General features: G+C 55.1%; 7 protein-coding genes across 7 annotated transcripts; 4 read left to right on the top strand and 3 right to left on the bottom strand.

Moving 5' to 3' along the window:
* Positions 1 to 112: 112 nt before the first annotated feature.
* On the bottom strand, positions 113 to 2,583 carry BAUCODRAFT_65987 (glycoside hydrolase family 3 protein; the record flags this gene model as incomplete). The annotated part of the gene is made up of 3 exons (XM_007675593.1): positions 113 to 1,648; positions 1,705 to 1,836; positions 1,891 to 2,583. The coding sequence occupies 3 exons, from the start codon at positions 2,581 to 2,583 to the stop codon at positions 113 to 115; spliced, it is 2,361 nt and encodes a 786-aa protein (XP_007673783.1).
* A 1,744-nt stretch (positions 2,584 to 4,327) lies between these two features.
* On the top strand, positions 4,328 to 5,471 carry BAUCODRAFT_31353 (uncharacterized protein). The gene is made up of 3 exons (XM_007675369.1): positions 4,328 to 4,485; positions 4,537 to 4,549; positions 4,609 to 5,471. The coding sequence occupies exons 1-3, from the start codon at positions 4,397 to 4,399 to the stop codon at positions 5,410 to 5,412; spliced, it is 906 nt and encodes a 301-aa protein (XP_007673559.1). The 5' UTR covers positions 4,328 to 4,396; the 3' UTR covers positions 5,413 to 5,471.
* A 251-nt stretch (positions 5,472 to 5,722) lies between these two features.
* On the bottom strand, positions 5,723 to 7,195 carry BAUCODRAFT_65106 (uncharacterized protein; the record flags this gene model as incomplete). The annotated part of the gene is made up of 2 exons (XM_007675540.1): positions 5,723 to 6,932; positions 6,987 to 7,195. The coding sequence occupies 2 exons, from the start codon at positions 7,193 to 7,195 to the stop codon at positions 5,723 to 5,725; spliced, it is 1,419 nt and encodes a 472-aa protein (XP_007673730.1).
* Positions 7,196 to 7,597: 402 nt separating this feature from the next.
* Positions 7,598 to 9,942, top strand: BAUCODRAFT_42447 (uncharacterized protein; the record flags this gene model as incomplete). The annotated part of the gene is made up of 3 exons (XM_007675457.2): positions 7,598 to 8,191; positions 8,247 to 8,327; positions 8,401 to 9,942. Coding segments are annotated over 3 exons (2,217 nt in total), but the record flags the coding sequence as incomplete, so codon positions are not given.
* Positions 9,943 to 12,230: 2,288 nt separating this feature from the next.
* Positions 12,231 to 13,868, top strand: BAUCODRAFT_389608 (uncharacterized protein). Its single transcript, XM_007675911.1, has 2 exons — positions 12,231 to 12,940; positions 12,994 to 13,868. Exons 1-2 carry the CDS (start codon positions 12,371 to 12,373, stop codon positions 13,711 to 13,713), a joined length of 1,290 nt encoding a protein of 429 aa, XP_007674101.1. The 5' UTR covers positions 12,231 to 12,370; the 3' UTR covers positions 13,714 to 13,868.
* A 437-nt stretch (positions 13,869 to 14,305) lies between these two features.
* On the top strand, positions 14,306 to 16,433 carry BAUCODRAFT_389590 (uncharacterized protein). Its single transcript, XM_007675910.1, has one exon. The coding sequence runs from the start codon at positions 14,439 to 14,441 to the stop codon at positions 16,005 to 16,007; it is 1,569 nt and encodes a 522-aa protein (XP_007674100.1). The 5' UTR covers positions 14,306 to 14,438; the 3' UTR covers positions 16,008 to 16,433.
* Positions 16,434 to 16,859: 426 nt separating this feature from the next.
* BAUCODRAFT_120356 (uncharacterized protein) lies at positions 16,860 to 21,755 on the bottom strand (the record flags this gene model as incomplete). Its single annotated transcript, XM_007675909.1, has 2 exons — positions 16,860 to 17,716; positions 17,771 to 21,755. The coding sequence occupies 2 exons, from the start codon at positions 21,753 to 21,755 to the stop codon at positions 16,860 to 16,862; spliced, it is 4,842 nt and encodes a 1,613-aa protein (XP_007674099.1).
* Between the last annotated feature and the right edge of the window lie 259 nt (positions 21,756 to 22,014).

Here is a 22,014-nt window from a genome sequence, read left to right as displayed (position 1 = left end):
ATAGCGTAGGGAGTTCGAAGACAAGCAGTACGCTTGAGCCTTCTACTGATGAGCTACGATTGAGCTACAATACTTTTATCGTGAATCATAATACCGCCAGCCCGAGCTTCCTCTACGCATGCGGGATTTGTTGCTGTTCGAGGGGCCACTTCTGCACCGTCGCGGCATTGCCCGTCAACGTGAAATTGTACCTGATACTCGCCTCATTGTTCAGCATGAGTGAGTACGATCCCGGGTAAACGACCAAATTGCCGTTCGCATCTGCACGCGCGAGCGCCCCGACCGGCACCTTGATGGTCACCGAGGCGAGTCCGCCAGGCACGATGATGGCCTCGCGGTCAATGCCTACGAGCCATTTGATCGGCCGTGGGGTAGGACCCGAGGTGGTGGACGCAAAGAGCATGCCACTCCAGTCAGATGCGGTCCTGCCGGTGTTGTTGACGATGAAGTTGAAGTCCATGATTGGTACCTCCTCAACGAACTCGTAACCGGGGTGCGGCGCCGCGAAGATGCTGGTGAGGTTGTAGGTTGTCACGGGACCCATGGTGGACGTGGTCGTGAAGTTGGTGTAGAAGAGGCCGTGGCCGAACGGATATACGGGCGTGCCGGTGTACCACATATATGTCTGACCGAGACTGCCATTGACAGGCGCCATGTTCATGTTGAGTTGGTTGAATGAGGTAGCATAACTGGCTGGGTATTGCGTAGTGACCAGACGGCCGGCGGGGGCGCGGTTGCCCATGATAATGTCGAACAGCGCCTGGCCGCCAGACTGGCCTGGGTATCCACCCCAGACGAGCGCGTTGACCTTGCTGTTGTTCTTGAGTGCGCTGCTGTCGACTTGTCCACCACCCATTTGAAGGACGACGAGCGGCTTGCCGACCTGGCTGAGTTGGTAGATCAAATCGAGCTGATTACCTGGCCAGGTAATGTTCTGCCTGTCCAGACCCTCAGCTTCGATGGAGTTGTCAATGCCACCCGCATAGATGATAACGTCGGATTGTTGAGCCAAGGTGATCGCCTCAGCAAACCCGGATGTGTTGGTGGAGGAGATCGTAGTTCCATTGACAAAATTCACGGTCATGCCAGATGCCCGGAATGCTTGCAGGGGGCTGATAAGGTAAGGTGCTGCGGCGTAGTAGTTGCCTTGCAACTGAAGCGTGGCGTTCGCCCAGGGGCCAATGAGCGCGACTGATCTGGTCGACTTGCTCAACGGAAGCGTGCCGTCATTCTTCAGTAGTGTAATGCCTTCAACAGCGGCCTCATAAGAGATGTTCCAAGCGTCAGTCGTCAGGACGTCGTTCCAGCCCAAGTTGCGGTACAAGCTGCTGTTGCCGTCGAAGTAGCCTTGCATGACCAACCCGCTGTAGTAGCGCGTAAGGGCAAGCTCAATGTCATTGCGGGAAACCAAGCCAGCGTTGAAGGCAGGAACCAGGTAGAAGGGATAGCTTGTTCCGCAGTCGATGTCCGTGCCGGCACGGAGAGAGTCCGCTACAGCACCAGTGGTGTTCGCTGCGTAGCCATGCGGGTTGTAGACATTGTAGACGGCGTCACAGTCGGACGACACGAAACCATTGCCAAACCCCCAGGTATCGCGAGCAAGCGTCTGTAGAAAGAACGAATTGGAGCAGCTGGGCACGCCATTGACCTATTGACGCATTAGCTTAGGAACTCATACTGACCATACTCTGGTTTCGCACTTACTGCGTTGTAAGAGCACATCAAGCCAAGCGCCTTCGCATTTTGAATCGCAGACCGGAACTGCGGAGTATAGTACCCCGCAAGATCCTGTTGTGTGATGTTGACATCAAGACCCAGGCGGCTGTTGTTGTTCCACTGCAGAAAGATCAGCCACCCTCCGTACAGCACACACGCACTTCGGCGACTTACGTTCTCAATATCATAGCCAGCAAAGTGCTTTGGGACAGCGACAAGCTTCGGGACTGCCGGAGCTTTGCCACCTTGCATGCCCGTGATGTACTCATAGGCGTAGAGGGAGCTCAAGAAGAACGCATCCTCACCAGGGGTCTCTTGACCACGACCCCAAACGGGTGAGCGAAAGCCATTGATGTTCGGAGCGTAGCTGTCAAGTCCATATCGCCCCGCGTTGGAGAAGGCGCGGCCTTGCGTTGATATAATGTCGCCGATCTGATTGATCAAAGTCCTGTTCATCGACGCCATGGAAAGGATAGGAGATGGGAAGGAGGTGGCCCAGCTCCACGTGCCGTTGGTGGCGAAGTGTCCATGGGAGATGCCGTGGAGAGCTTCATTCCATACCTCATATGCAGGCAGACCAAGGCGAGGCACGCCAGGAGCCGTATTTCCAGTGTTATTCGCAAGTTCTTCGAGCGTGAAGAGTTGGACGAGGGCATGCGCTCGGTCCCATGCGGAAAGAGATCTGTTGCAGACTGGCGTAGTGCTGAGGGTGGAGTTCACACAGCTTGGGAAGGTTGTCATGAGCGTTGCTAACGTGCGCGAATCAAGGTTGGGTTGAGGGTTGGTAGTGTAGTCTACGGGTCTGGTTTGTGCTTGAGCGCATACCACAGACACGAGGGCCGCTAGGCCTGCAACCGGCGCAAGCATCATCATGGTGGAAATAGGAGCAAAGTGGCAAGGGATGCGTTTGGAAAAGTACTACCTTCTCACACTCGGACATCGCTCCTTTTTGTACCGCAGTGACGGTGGGGTCGCCATCATGTTGGTCGGCCTTTGCATGCCTTTGAGTGCAAAAACGCACCAAGACGAAAGGTCATCGGATGTGCAAAAGTCATGTGGAGACTTGGTGGACCGCAGAAACCTACGAGAGGAGCCGGTACGCTGCTATAGGCTCTGACATGGTGGTAGAGCAGCAAAGTCGTAGAATTTGCGTTGCGGTTGTCGTGGTCGGGCGTTAGCGTAAGGTCGATGGTGCCGATCATTGCTCGGCCACGGCAGTAACCCGCCGTGCAATTCAGGCTAATATTGCGTCCCCACGGGTTCTAAGAGCGAAGTGTGGAGTTTGTCCGGTCCGTCGCTTTGTAAACCAGTGGCTTGAAGCATTAATCATTGCCCGTTGTACCAAGCTCTTCAGACGCCGCTATCGGTCATCGTGTTGAACTCAAGAGTCATTATCCACCGTTGCCGGTACTGGTCAGCTGTTGCTCCGAATGACTGAGGCTTTAAAAAGCACCACAATCGAGCATTTGATCGACGACGGACACAAAGAACGAGGATTGCCCGACTGAGGCCATCCGAAGTCAATGTCAATATCCGTTTAGGAGGCATAGTGATCATATACCCGTCCGACATTTTGCCGTCCCTGCTGGGTGCCTCAGACGTAGTGAATGGTGTAGGCAATGTCTCGCAGCTTTTATGTCCCAATCCAACACGAGCAAACCTAACGGAGGGTACTTCGAATGATCGGCTGGCCCCCAGCCTTTTGCAGCGAAGTACGGCTCGTCTTTGCAGCTGGCAGACAGCCCCGTATCAGCAATCGAGTAGCATACCATGCAAACCGATATCCAGCCAGTGTTTGCGGAAGACTCCAGCTTGTGCATCTTATAGCTCGCGCGGGCTGCTTTCCTCGTGAAGGTCTGCGATACAAGTGACTGTGTGTGATTGCGAACATGAACGAACAGGAAGCGGGCGTCGAGCAACGTTCCCAGCTAACGCAGACCGTCTCACTCGTTGTGTACATAGTACTCACAAGAAAACCATCCTTGCTTGCCATTCCGGATCCGACGAGCGGCATGATCGTCCGCTCAGTCCATTTCAACTTGCTTGAGGCGCGCAGCGGCGTGCGCAAGCATTTTTGCCGCAAGACGGGCACAGTCTCGACTGCTTCGAGAAGTTCCAGACCATCCATGGCGAAAACGGATGGTGACCACTCCCTGCGGCCACTCATTACAGCCACTCAGGCCCAAGTGTGTTACGCTTGGCTCGCAGTATCTCGCATCCAAGTAGGGTTGTTAATGGAAACCCGGGTGCAGATACCAAGGAGATATGTGGCGGGTTAGGATTTGCATAAGGTAATCCATCATACTACGTCGGATCTGGTTTGTTTAGTGTCGAGGGTGGCTCGACTGTGTAGCGTGTAGCTTTAGATTAGCATAGGATTCTCCTGTGGCTTCGGAGCGATGCTGAGCGGTACAGACGTAGGAGGTAGCTTCAGCACCGTATATCTTGTCTGTGAAATCCGAGAATGGTAGCATCGCCGGCATTCACTCAAGCTACGTACGTGTTCAATGTCAGGCATGGTCAGGAGAGATGTCAGCTTAGTAACTCGGTCATCCGTCAGCATCCGACCTCGTTTTCGACCCCCAATCGAAGCGACCAATCTCTTTGTACAACCTTAAGTGCCTTCAAGCTTCGCACCGTTTACAGCTGCTTCAAACAGTAGGAACCGGAGCCGGACAAGATGCCCGCTGGAGGTGTGTGGGATCTATCTTCGCCCAGCAACCTAACAGAGGCTTTGCCTTTCTGGGGTACTCCTACTGCGGCAGTCAAGTGCGTGCACATTACTTCTGCTGTATTATATGTTGACTAACTTCACTCCAGTTTCTGCGAAGAGGTACTGCTACACATCCCAGCCTTCTACCTCAGACAGACAACAACCTAACCAGCTCGTAGGACTATGTCATCACCAAATTCGTCGCCGAATTCTTTAACACTCTGACAAGCCTCGCGTACATCGCATATGGCATTCACGGTATACGGCGATACAAACGCCAGGATGTCTCCCTCTTCTCAACCCCCAACCTCTCCTACTGGGCCCTAATCTGCGTCGGCATCTTCTCCGGCCTGTACCATACGACCCTCAAATACCACACCCAGATGTCTGATGAGCTGTCCATGCATCTTGCGATGGGCAGTGTCCTTCTCCAAATCTTCACATTCAACGAACCACCGGCCATTCAACGGCGCAACACAGCCATTATCCTAGGGGTACTGATTCCCTTTGTGATCTACCATTGCCTGACAGATGAGTTCGTCGCGCACGTGGTGCTGTTCTTCTGCATGTGCTGGATCGTAGGCTTCCGAACGCGTTGGATCATCAAGACCCGAATTCGCAACGAACAGCATCGGAAGAAAGTGGGCGGGATGCTGACGAGGGCAACTTGGACCGCGTTGGTTGGGTACGGGATCTGGAATATCGATGTCAACTTCTGCCCCGCTGTTACCAGGCTGAAACAGCAGGTCGGCATGCCGTGGGCTGTGCTCCTAGAATTGCATGGGTACTGGCATATATTGACGGCTATCGCGGCGTATATGTTCATGGCTATTATCGAGTTCTTACTGAGTCCCGAGGAGGTTGAAAGCCGTGGTGTGGGATTCGCTTGGCCGGCGAGGAAGGTGTTGCGGGACATTGCGCCACCGAAGGTTGCTGAGAAGCTTGCAAATGGCGACGCGAACGGTCACGTCAAGACGCAATGAGCTGCGGATGCTGGTCAAAACACTAGCCAGTTGTAGTTGGTGTAAGAATTGATGACGGCTCTTACAGGGTTTCTCAAGTGACCCTTCTCAAGCATGACCGTCATACCCGCAAACGCGCTTGTACACAGTGGACCATCCTCATCGCAAGCTTTTCCCGCTCGCTTTAGCCCCATGAGCGCCTTGCTAACATATGCTTGTGTGAAATCCCATACCCACCCATGTCATTCGACGTTGGCCGATCATGACCGCCCACGACAAACGCCTGAAACGCGCCGCTAATAGCTGCAGAGAAACGAACAATGACCTAGTCCTAGTCGGCCATAGCCTCCTCCTTCGCCAACCCGAGCGCCTCGTCGTTCCGCTTGTTCTTCATAATGGCCTTGAGCTTCCGCTCCACCTCGTCCCAATCGTCCGTCTCCAGCTTAGTAGGCTCGACCTTGAAGTGCTCGCAGATGGCCATGAGGTTGGCCCATGACTTCTTGTCATGCACGAAGCTCAGCGCCGCGCCCGTCCGGCCAAAGCGACCTGTACGGCCGATACGGTGGAGGTAGGTCTCAAAGTCTGGCTTGCCGCCGTAGGTCTCCGGGATGTCATAGTTGATCACAAGGGTGACGGTCTGAATGTCAATGCCACGAGACAAAACATTGGTCGTGATGAGGACCTTCTTCAAGCCAGTGCGGAACTCATTGAAGACACGGTCACGCTCCTGGCCCTCGAGCGCACCGCTTAGCATGGCGACCTTATGTCCTTCGGCGGTCATGCGGCGCTCGATCTCAGCAGCGGTGTCGCGGCGGTGGCAGAAGATGATTGAAGAAGCGATCGTCATCAGGCCGTAGAATTTGACAAGCGCATTGTACTTCTCCTCGTCTGTGCTACAGTCGAGGTACATCTGCTTTATGCCCTTGACGGTAAGTTGCTCGACCTCGAGGGTGATCTGATTAGCGTGCGGAGCGAAGAAGTCGGCGAACTCCAGGACCTTTGGTGGAAAAGTAGCGGAGAACAAAACAACCTGGATGGTCTTCGGAAGAAGATTCTTCACACGCTTACACTGATCGCCCATGCCTTGCATATCAAGCATGTTGTCGGCCTCATCAAGGGTAAGCACCTTCATGGCGCGTACATCGAGCTGTCTCCGCTTGATCATGTCCATCGTGGTGCCCGGTGTGCCCACGACAACTTGACCTTCCAGTTGGGCGCCTCTCGGAACTGACTGCGGAATGGCTTCCGCAATTCGAAGGCCTTTCTCGAGAAGGAAGGTGCCCATGATGGTTGCCACACCAGCAATCTGCTTGGCAAGCTCACGGGTCGGTGCTAAGACTAAACATTGCGGAGCTTTGTTGTTGAGATCAACGCGAGAGAGCATATTGAGCACGAAGGCAGCGGTTTTGCCCGTGCCCGACTGTGACTGGCCAATCAGGTTTTGTGGCGGGTTCTTGAGCAGAAGAGGTAATGCACGCTCCTGGATCTTGCTGGGTTTGCGGAAGTTCATGGTGGCGAGGCCGCGTATCAGCTCGTCGCGTCTACAGTAGAGTTAGTGAAAGTGAAGGGATCAGGCACGGCACATTCTTGCTCACAGATTCAGGTCATCGAAGCTCTTGGCGGAATAGAGAGGGTTGTTGGGATCATCTTGAAGATCGGCAAGCTTCACGTTTACATCAAATTCGGGCTCATCGAGTCCTTGCGTGCCACCCATCCACTGCGTCGCGCCATCTTGCTGCGCTTCTTCCAGTGAGCCGTTTTCTTTCGAGCCGTTTTCTTTCGTTTCGGCGACTGGCGTTGACATTTCGTCGGCCCAGTTGAGTTTGCCTTCGCCCGGTGTGAAAGCGGGAGTCTGAGCATTAAGCCCGCTCTTCTGCGGCGTCTGATCGCTCATTGTGGCCGTGCTTGATTTTGATAGGTTGAAATGTCGATGTTGTACGCTTGAAGGGGCATTTCTTGTAACTGTAGTCATGCAAGCCTTAGGCTTCTATGCGTAAGAGGTGCGTGTGCGGCTGTATCCGTCGACAAGCTAGCCTCCTTTGAGTGGCGGGGTAAGCGTATTGACTGGATAACCGATTTACCCTACTATAAAGCCGGAACGACAGGCCAAGGCCGCGGGACAGATTCGCAATGTCTTTCAATCGTAATGTATAGGGAAGATCGCGAGTACTGCTAATGCCGAACAACGTCTCGACTCGCTATGGCAGAAGTGGACATCGCGCCCAACTTTGGGGCGGAGCTGAAGGACGGCTTCAAGCCAGTCAATGCTTGGGTGAGCAATGGTATCGCCTGGCTCGACGACATCCAGCAGTTCTACCGCGAGCGCAGCGCCATTGAGAAAGAGTACAGCCAGAAGCTCAGCGCGCTGGCCAAGAAATACTTCGAGAAGAAAACGAAAAAACAGAGTAGTCTCAGCGTTGGAGACACGCCGACGGTGACACCAGGCTCACTGGAAAGTGCTAGCATGACTACTTGGACGGTTCAATTGTCCACGTTAGAGCAAAGGGCAGCCGAGCATGAACGATATTCAGCGCAGTTAATCAATAACCTTGCACAGCCTTTGCAGGCTCTGGCGCAGCAGTACGAAGACCTGCGCAAGCAGCATGCGGAGTATGCGGCCAAGCTGGAGAAGGAGAGAGATGGAGTGTATGGCGAGCTGCGGAAGACCAAGGGCAAGTACGACAGTGTATGCCAAGAAGTGGAGAACCGGCGGAAGAAGATCGAGAACAGCTTCGATCACGGCAAGACGAAGGCCCAAGGCGCATATCAGCAGCAACAAAACGATATGCGGAACACTAAGGTAGGCGGAGCCAGCTCAAAAGCTTGAGCTGCATCCCGTACTTACCTGGTCGCAGAACACTTATCTAATCGCCATCAATGTAACGAACAAGCAGAAGGAGAGATACTATCATGAGTATGTCCCCGAGCTCCTTGACGTAAGGCTTCCGTCTCTGATACCACGTTCTTCGTATACTATGGTTGCCTTGCGCTGACAGTAGTGGTCGACAGTCTCTCCAGACGTTGTCAGAAGCGAAGACAGGCGCGTTGAACAAGCTTTGGATGACGGCCGCGAGTCTGGAAACGGACACTCTGCAGCGATCACTGAGGCTCCTCGAACATTTATCCGGAGAAATACCACGAAACAACCCAGTCTTAGACAGCATGATGTTCGTACGGCACAATGCATCACAATGGCAGGATCCGCCGGACTTTGCTTTTGAACCTTCACCAGTTTGGCTAGACGACGATGTAATGGCAAGCGATCCGGCAAGCAAGACCTTCCTTATGAACATCTTGTCCAAGTCGAAGGCATCAGTAGGCGAGCTGAAGCGAGAATGTGATGCGAAGCGGAGGGAAGTCGAAGGCGCAAAACGAGTACGTCAGGCCATCCGCGAAGGACGCGACAAGCGCGACGAGCTTCAAGTCGTCCGTTCGCAGTTTTACCATCAGGAAGCATTGCACGAGGCAGAGCGGAAGATGATTACTGCGGAGATCGAGGTCAGCACCATTCTATCCTCCGTAGGCGACGTTACTGTCGGAGCGCGGAAGCACGCGTTCAGGAATGAGACGTTCCGGTTACCGACCAACTGCGATTTGTGCGGTGATCGCATATGGGGCTTGAGCGCGAAGGGGCTAATCTGTAACGACTGCGGGTTCACGTGTCACCTAAAGTGTGAGCTGAAAGTTCCGGCAGACTGCCCGGGCGAGCTGGACAAGGAAGCGAGGAAGAAGATGAAAGCTGAGCGGCAAGCATCAGCTCAAGCGCAGGCTGCGACACTCGAGCCTCCTACGAGCAATGGTGCGAGCAGTCCAAACGGTACCGGCCATCGCGGCAGTATGCCAAGTCTCCAGCGCAGCGATACGTTAGGCTCGATGAACACACTGAGCTCCGGCTACGCCGCCAGTGCGCAACGCAGCGTCTCCGCTTTGACGGTGAAGTCCACAGCGGACAACGAGACCCAGCAGCCTACAGGTCGTCACAGAATCGTCGCGCCGCCTCCCGCAACCTACGCGAACGGTGCTGACGCCACTGCGGAAGATGAGCAGCACGGCAAAATGCTATATGCCTACCAAGCGACCGGCGACGGCGAGATCAGCGTCTCCGAAGGCCAAAGCTTTACGCTCATGGAACCTGACGACGGATCCGGCTGGATCAAGATCAAACCATCATCATTCGGCGCCTCTCCTGGTCTGGTACCGGCATCATATGCAGAGATTGTACCTCAGTCTCCATTTGCTGACCGGCCCATGTCCACCGCTGCTTCCGCGTCGACCGTCTCGCTCGCAGGTTCAGATTCGGGAAGCGTCAAGCAGAAGAGAGTCGGACCCGCTGTCGCGCCACGGCGAGGAGGCGCGAAGAAAGCTGCCACTCCCGCGAAGAAGCAGGTGGAGGCTCTGTATACGTACAATGCTAACGGGCCTGGAGAGGTGGACATGGAGGAAGGAGAGAGGATGGTGCTGGTGAGTGCAGATCAGGGAGACGGCTGGTGCGAGGTTGAGGCTAGGGCTGGGAAGGGTGTTGTGCCTGCCACTTGGGTGAAGGAGGTTTAAGTGGTTGTGCGAGAGCCTCGTCTTGCACAGGGAGACGCAACCTTGCATGGATGGATGTGAACGAACGAAGGGAATGATGGACATGTTTGGGTCTCGCTCGATCGGAGACATCGATGGTCCATCCTGAGTAGGCCGGAGCATGTGCACCGTCGTATGAGCCTTGCCACTCCCCTTGAAGCTTGTCCAGCACGCCTTCAATCAAACCGTCTCCTCTAGATCTACGCCCGAAGCATGGCGTAGACTATAAGATGAGTACCACTCCGACAGCGTCACCATCGATACACGAGGACTTGAAGCGCGAATTTCTGAATGTCGATTACTGACGAGGATACCGACTGAAACGGTCCTCTACCGAGGCACCTCGCTACTGCCATGCTCAGCCTCGGAGTTACTGGGCGCTCAAACGGTTCGACGAGACACTCAAGAGATGATCGTCCGATTGCAAGAGATCAATCCGGTTTTGCTGTTCGGTCGAGGCTCCTGTAATCTATGGTCGACTCTGAGAGCAGTGTGCTATACGAGTAGTGTTGAGGCTTTTGTGATATTTGCGAGCAGGATGGCTTTGCTCTCAGATACGCAGTCATGCGTGTTTTCCTTATTGGGAGAAGATCATTGTGGGCTATCTGCATGGCCGCTGGTGGCGCAAAGCGGGCCTTCTGAATAGCTGTGAGATCTCGGAGGATCTCGCAGTCTTCACAGTGCATTGGCAAGCTTCGACAGTTTACCGAGGCCTTGCTTTCGTGATCGGTTAGCATAATCGCAAGAGGTTTAGTGAAACAGTTGCGGTAGAGAGTGTGTTGACTTCAAACCCTGCCAAGGCGGTACGACTGCTACAACATATTGCCATGAAAGTCCCGTGATTCGGCGAACAAGGAGCCGTCCAGATTGATGGAAAATGAGAAATCGTGACAAGACGTGCAAGAACGGTCCAGACAAGCTCGGTTGGAAGATGTCAGCCAAATTCCTCAATGTGCTCTAGGGTTGGAATGGATGGGATGATGATTAAGGCGCACTGTTGCAGGCGGAACAACGTGCTCCATATTATGGTGCATCGACTAAGAGGGATGTTGACTCGCTGCAGGTACCAGACCGTTACGCAGATGCGGCAGAACCGCACGCCGATTCCCGGGATGTAGGCGAAAAAGTCGCGGAGCTAGAAACTCCACCACTGACGGCAGGTAGATAGACGCATTCCCCTGAGCCTTCAGGATGTTGTGGTCGCCTTCGCCCATGTTGTGTCGCTTGTAGGCAGAACGTGCTCATCACACGCTAAGGTTATCTTCTGTGCGCACTTCAGGTCTTTTCCAGTTCGCAGCCTGCGTTTTGGCTGATGTCGGCAACTGAAAGTTCGACGGCATTATTTCGTTCTCTGCATGCGGGAACCGAGGATGGCGCCAGTGGCTGCTTGGTGCACTCGATCTCTACATCCTCGGCGGCGTGGCTGAAGGTTAATTAGACTACGTGCACGGTAGGTCACACGCCGGTGTATGTGCTACTCCAATGCGCAAGCGAGCTACAGGGCCAGACACGTGAAGTAGGGAATCGTGCGCGTCGATCGGAAACAGTGTATCAGTGCGGGTCCATCACGCAAGTCAACCACGCCCACCGCGCAAGGTGCAACCCGACATATTGGTATCGTCGTCGAGGTCTCCGAAGCACATGCCGACTGGGCCGAGTGACTCGATCTGATTGTGACTGCGAAGCAAACAACCTTTCCTTGCCGTCATTAGCGGCTGCCAGATAGTTGCCCAGAAGCTAGAAGCAAGCACTCGGCCTCGGCCTACTAAGTCAAACGAGGAGCAGACCATTGAAAGTGGCGTGCTTTAGAGAGATAAGGCCGTGAGCTCACCACGTTAGGGCCATCCGCTCCCTCGTTCGTTGAGTGCGGGCCTTTGTCCGCGGGTGTTAGCTCACGGACGGTGCGATCCAACGTCCATGCGCGGTGAACTATCGGTAGTTTGCAGCACGGGATAGGAGGAAAGAAGGGTCCATTCTCCACCCCTCGACTCACTTCTCCAAAGGTGATCGGCGCGCATCCGCCCTTCCTGTGCTTCGGCTCCTGTGCGCTTGACGTTGGTACTTTTCCCTCCGCTATCCTCTCTTACTTCTGCAACGGCTGCACCACGATCGGCTCGCGAGCTTATTAGCTATCGCGCGTGATTGTGCCTGAAGGCTTGCATCTTCATCTTGCAACTTCATATAGTCCTGCGACGGTGCCGCACAATCCCGACCCTGCGCCGCGAGAGCCCAATCCACCTCGCACCCTCACTTCATATCTGGAGGGTACCCGCGGGAGCATAAGCTACTAATTCCTGGAAACCGGCAATCTATACTTCTATCCTGACCACAGTACATGCGACATCAATAACTGCGCTCGTCGCACATCCATTGCGCCCACAGGCCAACGAAAACCCGCACCGCCGCAGCAATGTCGGGTACTCCCATCCAAAACTCCCATGTCTGGGCAACAGATGTGCCAAACCGCTCTCCAGCTTTCGTGATCGTATCAATAGTCTTCATCTGCGTGACGACCGGCTTCTTCGCCTTCCGGCAAGGCTGGCGCTGGGCTCACCGGCAGCGCGGATGGGACGATGCCATGGCCGCCTGCGCCTATATCGTCCTCCTCATTGAAACCGTGCTCGGCGGCGTTTCGGCCCACTACGGATTCGGAAAGCACCTCAAAAACATCAAGGCGACGTACATGGATGCACTGTTTTACTTCTACCTTTACCAGATCTTTTACAAACTCCTCGGCGGCTTCACCAAGCTCACCTTCTGCTTCCTCTACCTGCGCATCTTCAATCAGAAGAGCTTCCACTGGCTGGTAATAACCGTAGCCGCCATTTCCGGCGCTGGATCGATCGCATTCGCCCTGGGTACCGTTTTCCAGTGCACTCCAGTCAACCGCGCGTGGGACAGGACGATACCTGGACACTGTACCAGCAACACCGAGTTCTGGTACACTCACGCGGCCTTCAACATCCTGTTCGATATAGTGGTATGTACAAATCACGAGCGAGCCGTGATCATGTATACTGACGGCTGGCACAGATATTTATCCTACCAATTCCGCTCATTCAGGGCCTCAAGATGGCTCGCGGTCAGAAGACTGGATTGATCTCCATTTTCTGTCTTGGTGCCTTCGTCATTGCGGCCGCCACGGTTCGCATGGTCATGCTGCGCGCCAGTGCCGGCAGCACCGACCCGACATGGGGCTCAACCATCGCTTTGATCTGGACCGAGATCGAAGCCAACACTTCGGTCATTGTGTGCTGTCTACCCGCCCTGCGCGTTCCATTCTTGCGTTTGTGGCAGAGGGCGCGAGGCCAGCATACTGGTGACTCTCTCGAACTCAGCGACAAGCCGAACACGCACATCTACGACGACGCCTGGGACCGCACGCGCAAGCACCACAACGGCGCTGTCGCTACCCGCGGCCTGACGAAGCCGCAAAACAGCTACAAGACGAAGGAGTTGCACAGCCAAAACCAGTCTGACTCCACCGAGACCCAATCCAACAACAAGAGCGAGGGCTGGTATGACCGTGTCCTCCGAGGCTTGGAGAAGGATCACAAAGACAGTGACAACTCCAGCCAAGACGGACTTGTTCACAGCGGCGCCGGCAGCGCGGCGCCAACGCCGTTCGGAGGCATCTTCAAGACCACCGAGATGCGTGTGAGCACGCAGGATGTGGACGGACAGGAGTCCCGCCGTTCGGACCCCGAGGACCGGCGGCAAGTGAGCTTAAAGGACGTGTTGAACGAGCGATGAGTGGGTTACATTACAGATACCAATTGTGCCATGTACAGTAACGCTTGCGGATCTTGCGACTAGAGGAGGCTTGGATTGAGAGGCGTCTGGCGCTAATTGGCGCAGCCAGCTGCGGTTGGTGGACGAGCATGTTTCTACGATCTCCAGGGTTATGTACGCCTAGTAGATGGAGCAGACTTGCTTATGTAGCTTGATTGAAAGGATGTTGACGGTGAAAGAACTTGGGGCGGTTGCAGGCTGCAGCACCGTTGACTCTCGTGCTGCTAAGCGGTGGTGCGTTGAGTGTCTATGTACAAGCTCGATGTCATTGTCAAACAGCACGCGAGCTCAGCACGAATAAGGCCGGTTCAAACGAGCATTGCTTAGACGCATCGAGGGCTGGTGAAGCGAATCTGCCAAAGCATATATTTATGCCCATCGCATCGCAGCAGTCTAAGGAACAGATCGTCAAAGGATTTGACACGGCTACTCCATTCACAAGCGAGCAGTCTAAACCGGCCAACGAATCGTGAGGAGTGCACATCTCGTGCAGTAGGTAGCTGCATGTGTGGAGGGAAGCATGACTCGAGAACTCAAAGCCGCAGATGGCGTCAGCGCAGATCGGTTAATGTTTTCGAGCCGAAGCATGGAAAGCATTGCAGTGCTTTGAAATCAGCCTTCGAGGTGGCGGAGTAAGATGCAGTGTTGACAACGACTCTGTGGGCTGGTAGAGAATCATCGGAATCATGAAGTCGTCAATAAGCGCAGCCAGCGTGCTGGTAAGAGCCGTGCGAGCGTCACCGAGGACGAGCTTGTGGCACCGTTGTGTACCGTTACCATCATGCCAGACACCTCGCGGCATACGGACCGAAAGCAGACGTACTGCGCAAGTAGCAACGGCTCCCGCGCCTGAACAGGATCTTCCGCCATTGTCAAACCCGCAGCTGGCCTTCCCATGCCTGGACAACGTGGAGCAGCGGACAGAGAGGCTCAGCAGGCGGTCTATGTCCGGACCCGAACCCTCGTATACGACTGGCAAGCATGAGACGTTCCACTCGGACGAGCCCATACTATTAGACTGGGGAGGAGTGTTACCGAGCTTCGACATAGCGTACGAGACATGGGGTACGCTGAATGCAGACCAGAGCAATGCGATCCTTCTGCATACGGGTCTCTCAGCGAGTAGTCATGCACACAGTACGGCAGCGAACCCCAAGGCAGGCTGGTGGGAGAGGTTCATTGGACCTGGCGCACCGCTAGATACGGACAAGTACTTTGTCATTTGCACGAACGTTCTCGGAGGCTGCTACGGTAGCACAGGCCCAAGCAGCATTGATCCGGTCAGCCAGCAGCCGTATGCGACCCGCTTCCCCATCCTGACGATGCACGACATGGTGCGAGCGCAGTTTAGACTGCTAGACAGTCTGAACATCCGCAAGCTTTACGCTAGTGTTGGGTGCAGTATGGGTGGCATGCAGTCGCTCGCAGCAGGCATACTGGAGAACGATCGTGTCGGACGCGTTGCCTCAGTATCGGGCTGCGCGCGAAGCCATCCTTACAGTATCGCCATGCGCCATACGCAGCGTCAAGTCCTCATGAGCGATCCGGCTTGGGCACAAACCCGCGGTAACTACTACAACACAGTTCCTCCGCACCAGGGCATGAAGCTTGCACGTCAAATAGCGACAGTCACCTATCGCTCAGGACCGGAGTGGGAGAAGCGGTTCGGCAGACAACGTGCGGATTCTAGCAAACCGCCCGCCCTATGTCCAGACTTTCTGATAGAAACGTACCTTGACCATGCTGGCGAGAAGTGGTGCCTCGAGTACGATGCAAACAGTCTGCTCTATGTTAGCAAGGCTATGGATCTGTTCGATCTCGGCAAACAAACGCAGGAAGCCACCGCCAAGCGTAGGCAGGACAATGCCGGCAGACTTCAGGGTATCATGAGTCAGCAGAAACCGAATGATGTGTGCAGTCTGGCTCTGCCGGAGGAGCCATACGAGGAGACAGAATCATCAGCCGATATCATGGCCTCTGAAACGCCGTCTTCAGCGCATCTTAAATCTGCAGACAACGATCTGGTCCGCGGCATGGCGCCTCTGCGCGACACGCCAACGCTAGTCTTGGGTGTCGCATCGGACATCCTCTTCCCGGCTTTCCAACAGCGAGAGATTGCTGAGACGTTACGGAAGGTGGGCAATCGCAGTGTGACGCATATCGAGCTCGGCGAAGACAAATCGATGTTTGGTCACGATACCTTCTTGCTGGATCTGGAAGGCGTGGGTGGTGAAATCAGACGATTCCTAGGATGACACCGGATCTGAAGATCATGCTCAACATCTAGCAAGCACTGCTAAGGCACCATGCGTTGTCAATGTGTCAAGCGGGGCGCTGATAGGAACACAATAGTCTACATACTCTCCGCGGACTACCATATCTTCAGCACCGTCTCTGCAATACTTGTGGGGATCCCCGCGATATCGCTTTCTTCGAGATGCTGTTACCCCTGCAAGACGTCACACGGCGGTGAACAGTCGCCTCCCAGCCTCTTCATCATTGTACTCGGCTAGCGGGCCCAGTAAGGCGCCAGGAGATCTGTGACGCCATCAGATCAAGGACGAGGTGCTGGCAGCGCCCAAAGAGGTTGAGCTCAGCAGGCAGACGCCACGGGCGACGGAAAACAAGCAGATTGAGGTGGGGGTGTGGCCGTTGGGAAAGAGCGCGAGTGAGCAAGCGCTTGTTACTGTTCTAGGTTCACACTGATGAAAGACACGTCACTACAAGGCTTGTGGTCCTGCGCCTGGAGGATGGCCTGACCATTTGCAACCATGCCATCACTGGTCGAAGGTGTTGGCAGGACTCAAACTAGCCTTAGAGCTGCGCACTCGGCCCCAGTTACGGTGGATTAGCTACTCTCGACGCAAAAGGTTAAGGTGATGACTGTGCGACTTGCTAGACACACAGCTTGTGCTTACTACTGCCGGTGGAAGAAGGCCGCGAACACTTCGCTTTTTGCCAGCCAACCGGATTCTCTAACAGATAGATCAGTATGGTCGACGCAAAGCCTCAATATGATACGGGTGCAGTAAACGACAAGCCTACTAAGCTGCTCGTCTCTCGCCGTGAACGCCGTCCCAGTGTGGTGCACAGAGGTAGGTGGAGACCTACTCCATCTTTTTGTGCCCATCCTCCGCTTCGAGACGAATGTCATGCGCTGGCGGGCTCTCCGCGTCGGCGTTCTCCACATGAGAGACTTCGGCATCATAGGCATTCGCATGAAGCTCATCGAAATTCGATGGCTCACTGGGCCGCTCATTCGCGTTCGAATACATGCCGTGATCGTCGTAGAAGTCGTGTTCTTGCTCGATACTTTCCAGTGGCGGCGGGCTTCGCATGTCATAGTCATCGTCGCGCCCTAGCAACGGGTTCATGTCCGGGCCGTAGACTGGATCTTCTTCCATCGAAGATCTGAAACCGCTGTCATCGCCTCCCATGGCAGAGTCGTGTTCCGCAGTTGTGCTCAGGTTGTCCTCATCGTCATAAGCGTGCCCGGTTTGATTCAGCAGCGCAGTACTGGGCTCCGCATCAAGCCCGGTATCCGGCACCTCGTCAAGACCCTGGAAGCCCCAGTCACCGCCTTGGCTGCCAAACTGTCTAGGCACGTTAGAGCCGTCGCTACTATTCGCCAGGCTCGTCTTCGTTGTCAGACTGCTGTCGGCTCTGGCTCCAGCCCCACCACCGCCGTGGCTGAGATGGATCCCGTTCGTGCCGGCTCCTGCTGCGTGTAAAGCGCTCGACGACCCATGCAGTGAGGAGGTTGGGCCGCCGAGCTTGGCTTCCCCCGACTCGTCCTCGTCGTCGTCTTCGGCGGTCACATCGGTCGGTTGTGGATTACGAGCGTCCATAATCAGATTCTGTAGGTACTGGGGCCCGAGAGGCTTGTCGGAGCGGCGGCGGTAAAAGAGCAGGTAGGCTGCGGCAGAGCGCAGCTTGGCATCGCCTGCTTTGGAGCATATCGAGTCTACGTCGCGCTGTTAGCAATGATCCGCAGTATCGGCAGCGAAGCGGTACTCACCGTTATAGTCGTACCACTGCCCATCGTAAAAGTTCTTAGCCAGGGCAGTGTAGTGGCCACCACCGAGGCCGCCGTAGTGGTTGTCGACCGCAAACAAATCATAGATATACTCCTTGCCGTCCTCTTTCAAACCGATCTTCTCCGTCATGTCTAGACCATCAATAGGGTAGTCGACCATGACATCGATCTTGTCACGGAAGCTTCGGTTGCCACCAAAGCGCTTCAGATGCACAATCAGTATATCCGGAATCGTCCAGATCTCAAGCGTCTTGGCCGCCTGCCGCATCTCCTTGCAACGGTTGCAGTACCAAGCGTTGTCCTCAGACAAGATCTCACGTTTCCCAGTCTCGACGAAGCAGTCCTCGAGAGTGACGCCATGTTTTCTGCGCTCAGCGCGCTGCTGCTTCTTTGCTTGCAGAACAGGGTCAGGTACAAAGTCGAGATCCCTGCCATCTCGTGAAGACAGCCAGTACCCACGCTTCTGGTTCTCCGCCTCCGGATCACCACCGAACAGGTCGTTGAGCCCATCTGGGTACCAGTCCAGCACAATGGCTTCGCCCAGCTTGATGTAGTACTGCTCATCGTCATTGTCTGCATGCCCGTTCAACGTGCCCTTGGACTGCGTTGACGTCAGCGAGCCGCTACTGTCCGGCCTGTTCTGGGTGTTTCGACGGTCTGCGCGGCCATACGTCTTCTGCCTAGGCTTCCGCTTGCGCCGGAATTTATCCTGCTTGCCCTGAACACGGCGCCGCCCACCTCGACCCTCGATTGGGTCGTCCGGCAGAAAGTCGCTACCACTGTCGGGATTAGCGCTTGTCGGCGTGGGCATGTGCAAGGCATCTTCTTGACCAATAACGATATCTGGCTTGTCGTTATCGTCGTCGGCATCGCTTTCCTCAACCTCGCATTCCGCATGCCCGGCAGCCACGCTCGTGGTCGACTCCTCGGACGTTGACTGCACGCTGGGCCGTCGTGGAGGCTGCTTCACGCGGCTATACATATTGGACACGGTCTTCTCGACAAAGCTTTGCATGCTCGCGCACGACATTCCGCCATCGCTCTTAGCATAATTGACAGCGAAGAGGTGATTCCGCAGCTCTTCCGCAATGCTGTAATCGCGGCTCATAAAATGCGCCGGAATAGGAGTAGCCTTGGGTGGAGGCTCAGGTGCACTGGTAACCTGCTCGGACTGTCCGTCTTCCCTTGCGTTGTCAAGCGATACTTCAACATAGCCGTCTTCAGATGGCACAGAGCGGTCGCTGACCTGCGCAACGTCCTCGCCGGCCGACTCCTCCTTCTCGGACTCGCCATTGACCGTAGGCTCACCAACTTGGTCACTGTCGTCGAACTCTGTAAGAATAGGCCTGCTGGTCTGCTTCGACACAGCAATCAGCAACTTTTTCAGTATAACCTCGAAGTCCTTCGCCTCTTCTCTTGTGAGCAGGATATACAGCGGGTGCAGTGTAATCTCCCACGTATTGCCGAAACGACTGCGCTGCCGAGAGAAGACCGGCACCGCCATGCGCTCCGCTTTCGGGTCATCCATGTCCGGTATCTTGTCGCTACCGTGTGAGAAGGCTTTCCTCGGCGCACGATCTGAGATGTTCGTCGGCACGTCTTCCAACTCAAAAGCAAAGATGTAATCGTGCCCTTGAATGCTGAGCTCCGCCAGCGTCTGATGGTTCTCGAAGACCTTATAGATTCGCTGACCATAAACTTCAGCCATCCACAGACGATCAGCGGAAACGCCAGAATGCTTGCTTGCGATGCTCTGCTTCAGGGCCTTGATAGTGGAGTTCCTGTCCGTATCTATGGCGTGGTTGACTGGAGGACCATTGAGCGGCACAAAGGTCACTGTATGCTGGAAGGAGCTCTCGATCGGCAGTTGTACCGTCACAAGGGAGTACGGATCAAACGTGATGCTGACCTTCTCGCAGACAGGACACTCCATAGTGTTCTTGTAAAAGCCGCTGAAGAGATCCATGCAGACTGAATCATTGCGTGCTCGGTGGTTCTTACGGTAAACCTCGCCAAGCTCGATGATGGCTTGCGGATCACGCACAGTCTTGTCATCCGAGTCTGGATTCTCGGTGTACGGCTTCTTCTGAATGCGATTGAGGTCCTCGTGGAGCGCATCCACCAGAAAGCTTAGGAATTCCTGAGAGTCCTGTTGACCGTAGCCGGAGAACAGTGGTTGGAGCGAGCCCAATGTCCGCTTGAAGTCACTTGGAGAGAATGTACTGCTGGAATTGTCGCCGTAGATGCCATTCAAGACGCCAGCGTACTTTTTGGCCATCACGCCACCATGACCAAGTGGGTTGTTAGAGTTGATCTCGGCCTTGTATCTGTCAGCAAGGAAATAGATGGCCAACTCCTCAACACTACGAATGCACTGCAGCGCAGAGTTCATGTAGCAGGTATTGCCGAGATTACTAAGCCCGACTGTTCCTCGAGTTCTGCCGTCCCGCCGCGCACGACCTCTCGTGATCATGCCACCGGGCTGAGGGCTTGCGCGACCGGAAGCGGGTGCTGATCCAGGCCGCGAGCTATTGCTGTTGAGCAACGAGAACTTCGTACGCTTCTTGTTATCAGACTGGAATTCACCACCCGCCGGGCCGCCTATCTGCTCCTCGAGAAGTAAGACCGTATCTTCATGCAGTCCGTAGATGTCGACAGTGCTATTGCCGTTGTACTTGTTGTTCATGGTTTGATCCTTGACATCGACATGCTCAAGGTCGCGACCGACCTCCATCGCCTTGAAATCGGCTTCGGGCAGGACTAACACGTTCTTGGTGTCTCGAGCAGACTTACTTGCAGAGATGTCTGGCGATCGCGGCGGCGAAAGTACGCCCGCTTCGTGATGATCCGGCGCCTCTACTGCAACTTTCTGAGCGTTGAGCAGGCGCCATACTCTCACCTGGGTGTTTCTTGGGATACCGGCAGCTTCCTTTGCACGCACCAGAAAGTCTTGCATCTTGCTGGAACGTGCGGTTACCAGCTTGGGTGCATCACTCTCCGAACGCTGACCTTGCCGCTGCATTTGTTGTCTTCTCGCCGCCTTCTCGGCATTGGATTTGTCTGGTGTCGCAGCCTGCTGCTCTTCCTGAGTGGGCTGTGGTACTTTTCGAATGGTGATTGTAGGCGGATACATCTCATATTGAATGTTGGTGGTGGCCGCATCTTGTCCGGCTGTATTTTTCGCGTAACGGTTGATCTGCTTCTGGCCGGGTGCCATACCGTAGCAGCTGACCACGTAGCCCCAGCTAGAGTCCGGCAGTACTTGATAATCCTGATCCATTGACAGCCCAGGTTTGAGTGGTATGAAGTTGCCTTTAGGGTCCTCCGGGTCAGCAAGGAACGGTGGATCAAAGGCCCCTTCGGGCACAATGTCAGAATTATCAATGAGACCAATCGGACCTTCTCGCATCCCTTTCGTAAAGTCGTTGCTCCTTAGGCCGTCACTGGTGCGGGACAGAACACGACCGAGCCACCTGCACGAGACGACCACGCCTTTCTCGCCAACATCCGGACCTTTACTCCAAGCTTCTCGTACTTTGCCAACCTGCGCATCAATCTCCGCGGTAGTGTACTGCGTGTCCTTACGGACGGCGTTACTCTCTTCGTAAGGCGGAGGAGCATCAGAATGCGAGCTCGCAGCAGAGGTATTGGTGGTCAAAGTGCCCAGCTGAGTAGGGGCAGTGCTATTCGCAGCCGTTTCATCTGTGTCCGTATGCATCGCAGGCGTCATCCCAGCCATAGGCTCATCCAAATCCGTCGATGCCGCATCCCGCGTCGGTGCGAAGCCCACATTCGCCGGAGCAGGTTGTTGCGTCTGCTCACGTGCCCTACTCGCATCTAATCTGATGTCCTCCATATCCGCCGCACTCCGCTTTGCCGGCGATGCAGATCTCACGCCGTACACATGATCCGGACTCTTCACGTCCCTCCGCTCATTGCTGTTGCCGCCATGTTCACTACCGGACATACTCCCACTATCGATATGCACCGCCGCAAACTGCCCGCTCGGACTCGACCCACCGTCACTCGCCACAGCAAACTCCTTGCTCTGCAGCACCTCGTCCTGTATGTGCGGCGGGAAGGCACGTGGCGGGGTGGTGGTCCGTGTGGTGGTGGAGGAAGTGGGTGAAGGCGCCTGGCTGTTGCTGTCGGAGTTGGTTGTTGGAGAAGGCGGCTTCGGCGAGCTGGAAGGCGAAGAGTTCGCGTGGGATTTGAAGCGTAGGGTG

The sequence above is a fragment of the Baudoinia panamericana genome (genome assembly GCF_000338955.1).
Source record: "Baudoinia panamericana UAMH 10762 unplaced genomic scaffold BAUCOscaffold_3, whole genome shotgun sequence".
In the NCBI taxonomy this organism is placed as follows: domain Eukaryota; kingdom Fungi; phylum Ascomycota; class Dothideomycetes; order Mycosphaerellales; family Teratosphaeriaceae; genus Baudoinia; species Baudoinia panamericana.
The sequence above is the reverse complement of the archived record's forward strand: the minus strand, read 5'-3'. Positions and strand labels throughout refer to the sequence as shown.

Coding starts and splice junctions, on each gene's coding strand:
- BAUCODRAFT_31353 (XM_007675369.1), top strand. CDS start 4,397: ATGCCCGCTGGAGGTGTGTGGGATCTATCTTCGCCCAGCAACCTAACA.
- BAUCODRAFT_389608 (XM_007675911.1), top strand. CDS start 12,371: ATGTCGGGTACTCCCATCCAAAACTCCCATGTCTGGGCAACAGATGTG. Junction 12,941..12,993: donor ACATCCTGTTCGATATAGTG/GTATGTACAAAT, acceptor CGGCTGGCACAG/ATATTTATCCTACCAATTCC.
- BAUCODRAFT_389590 (XM_007675910.1), top strand. CDS start 14,439: ATGAAGTCGTCAATAAGCGCAGCCAGCGTGCTGGTAAGAGCCGTGCGA.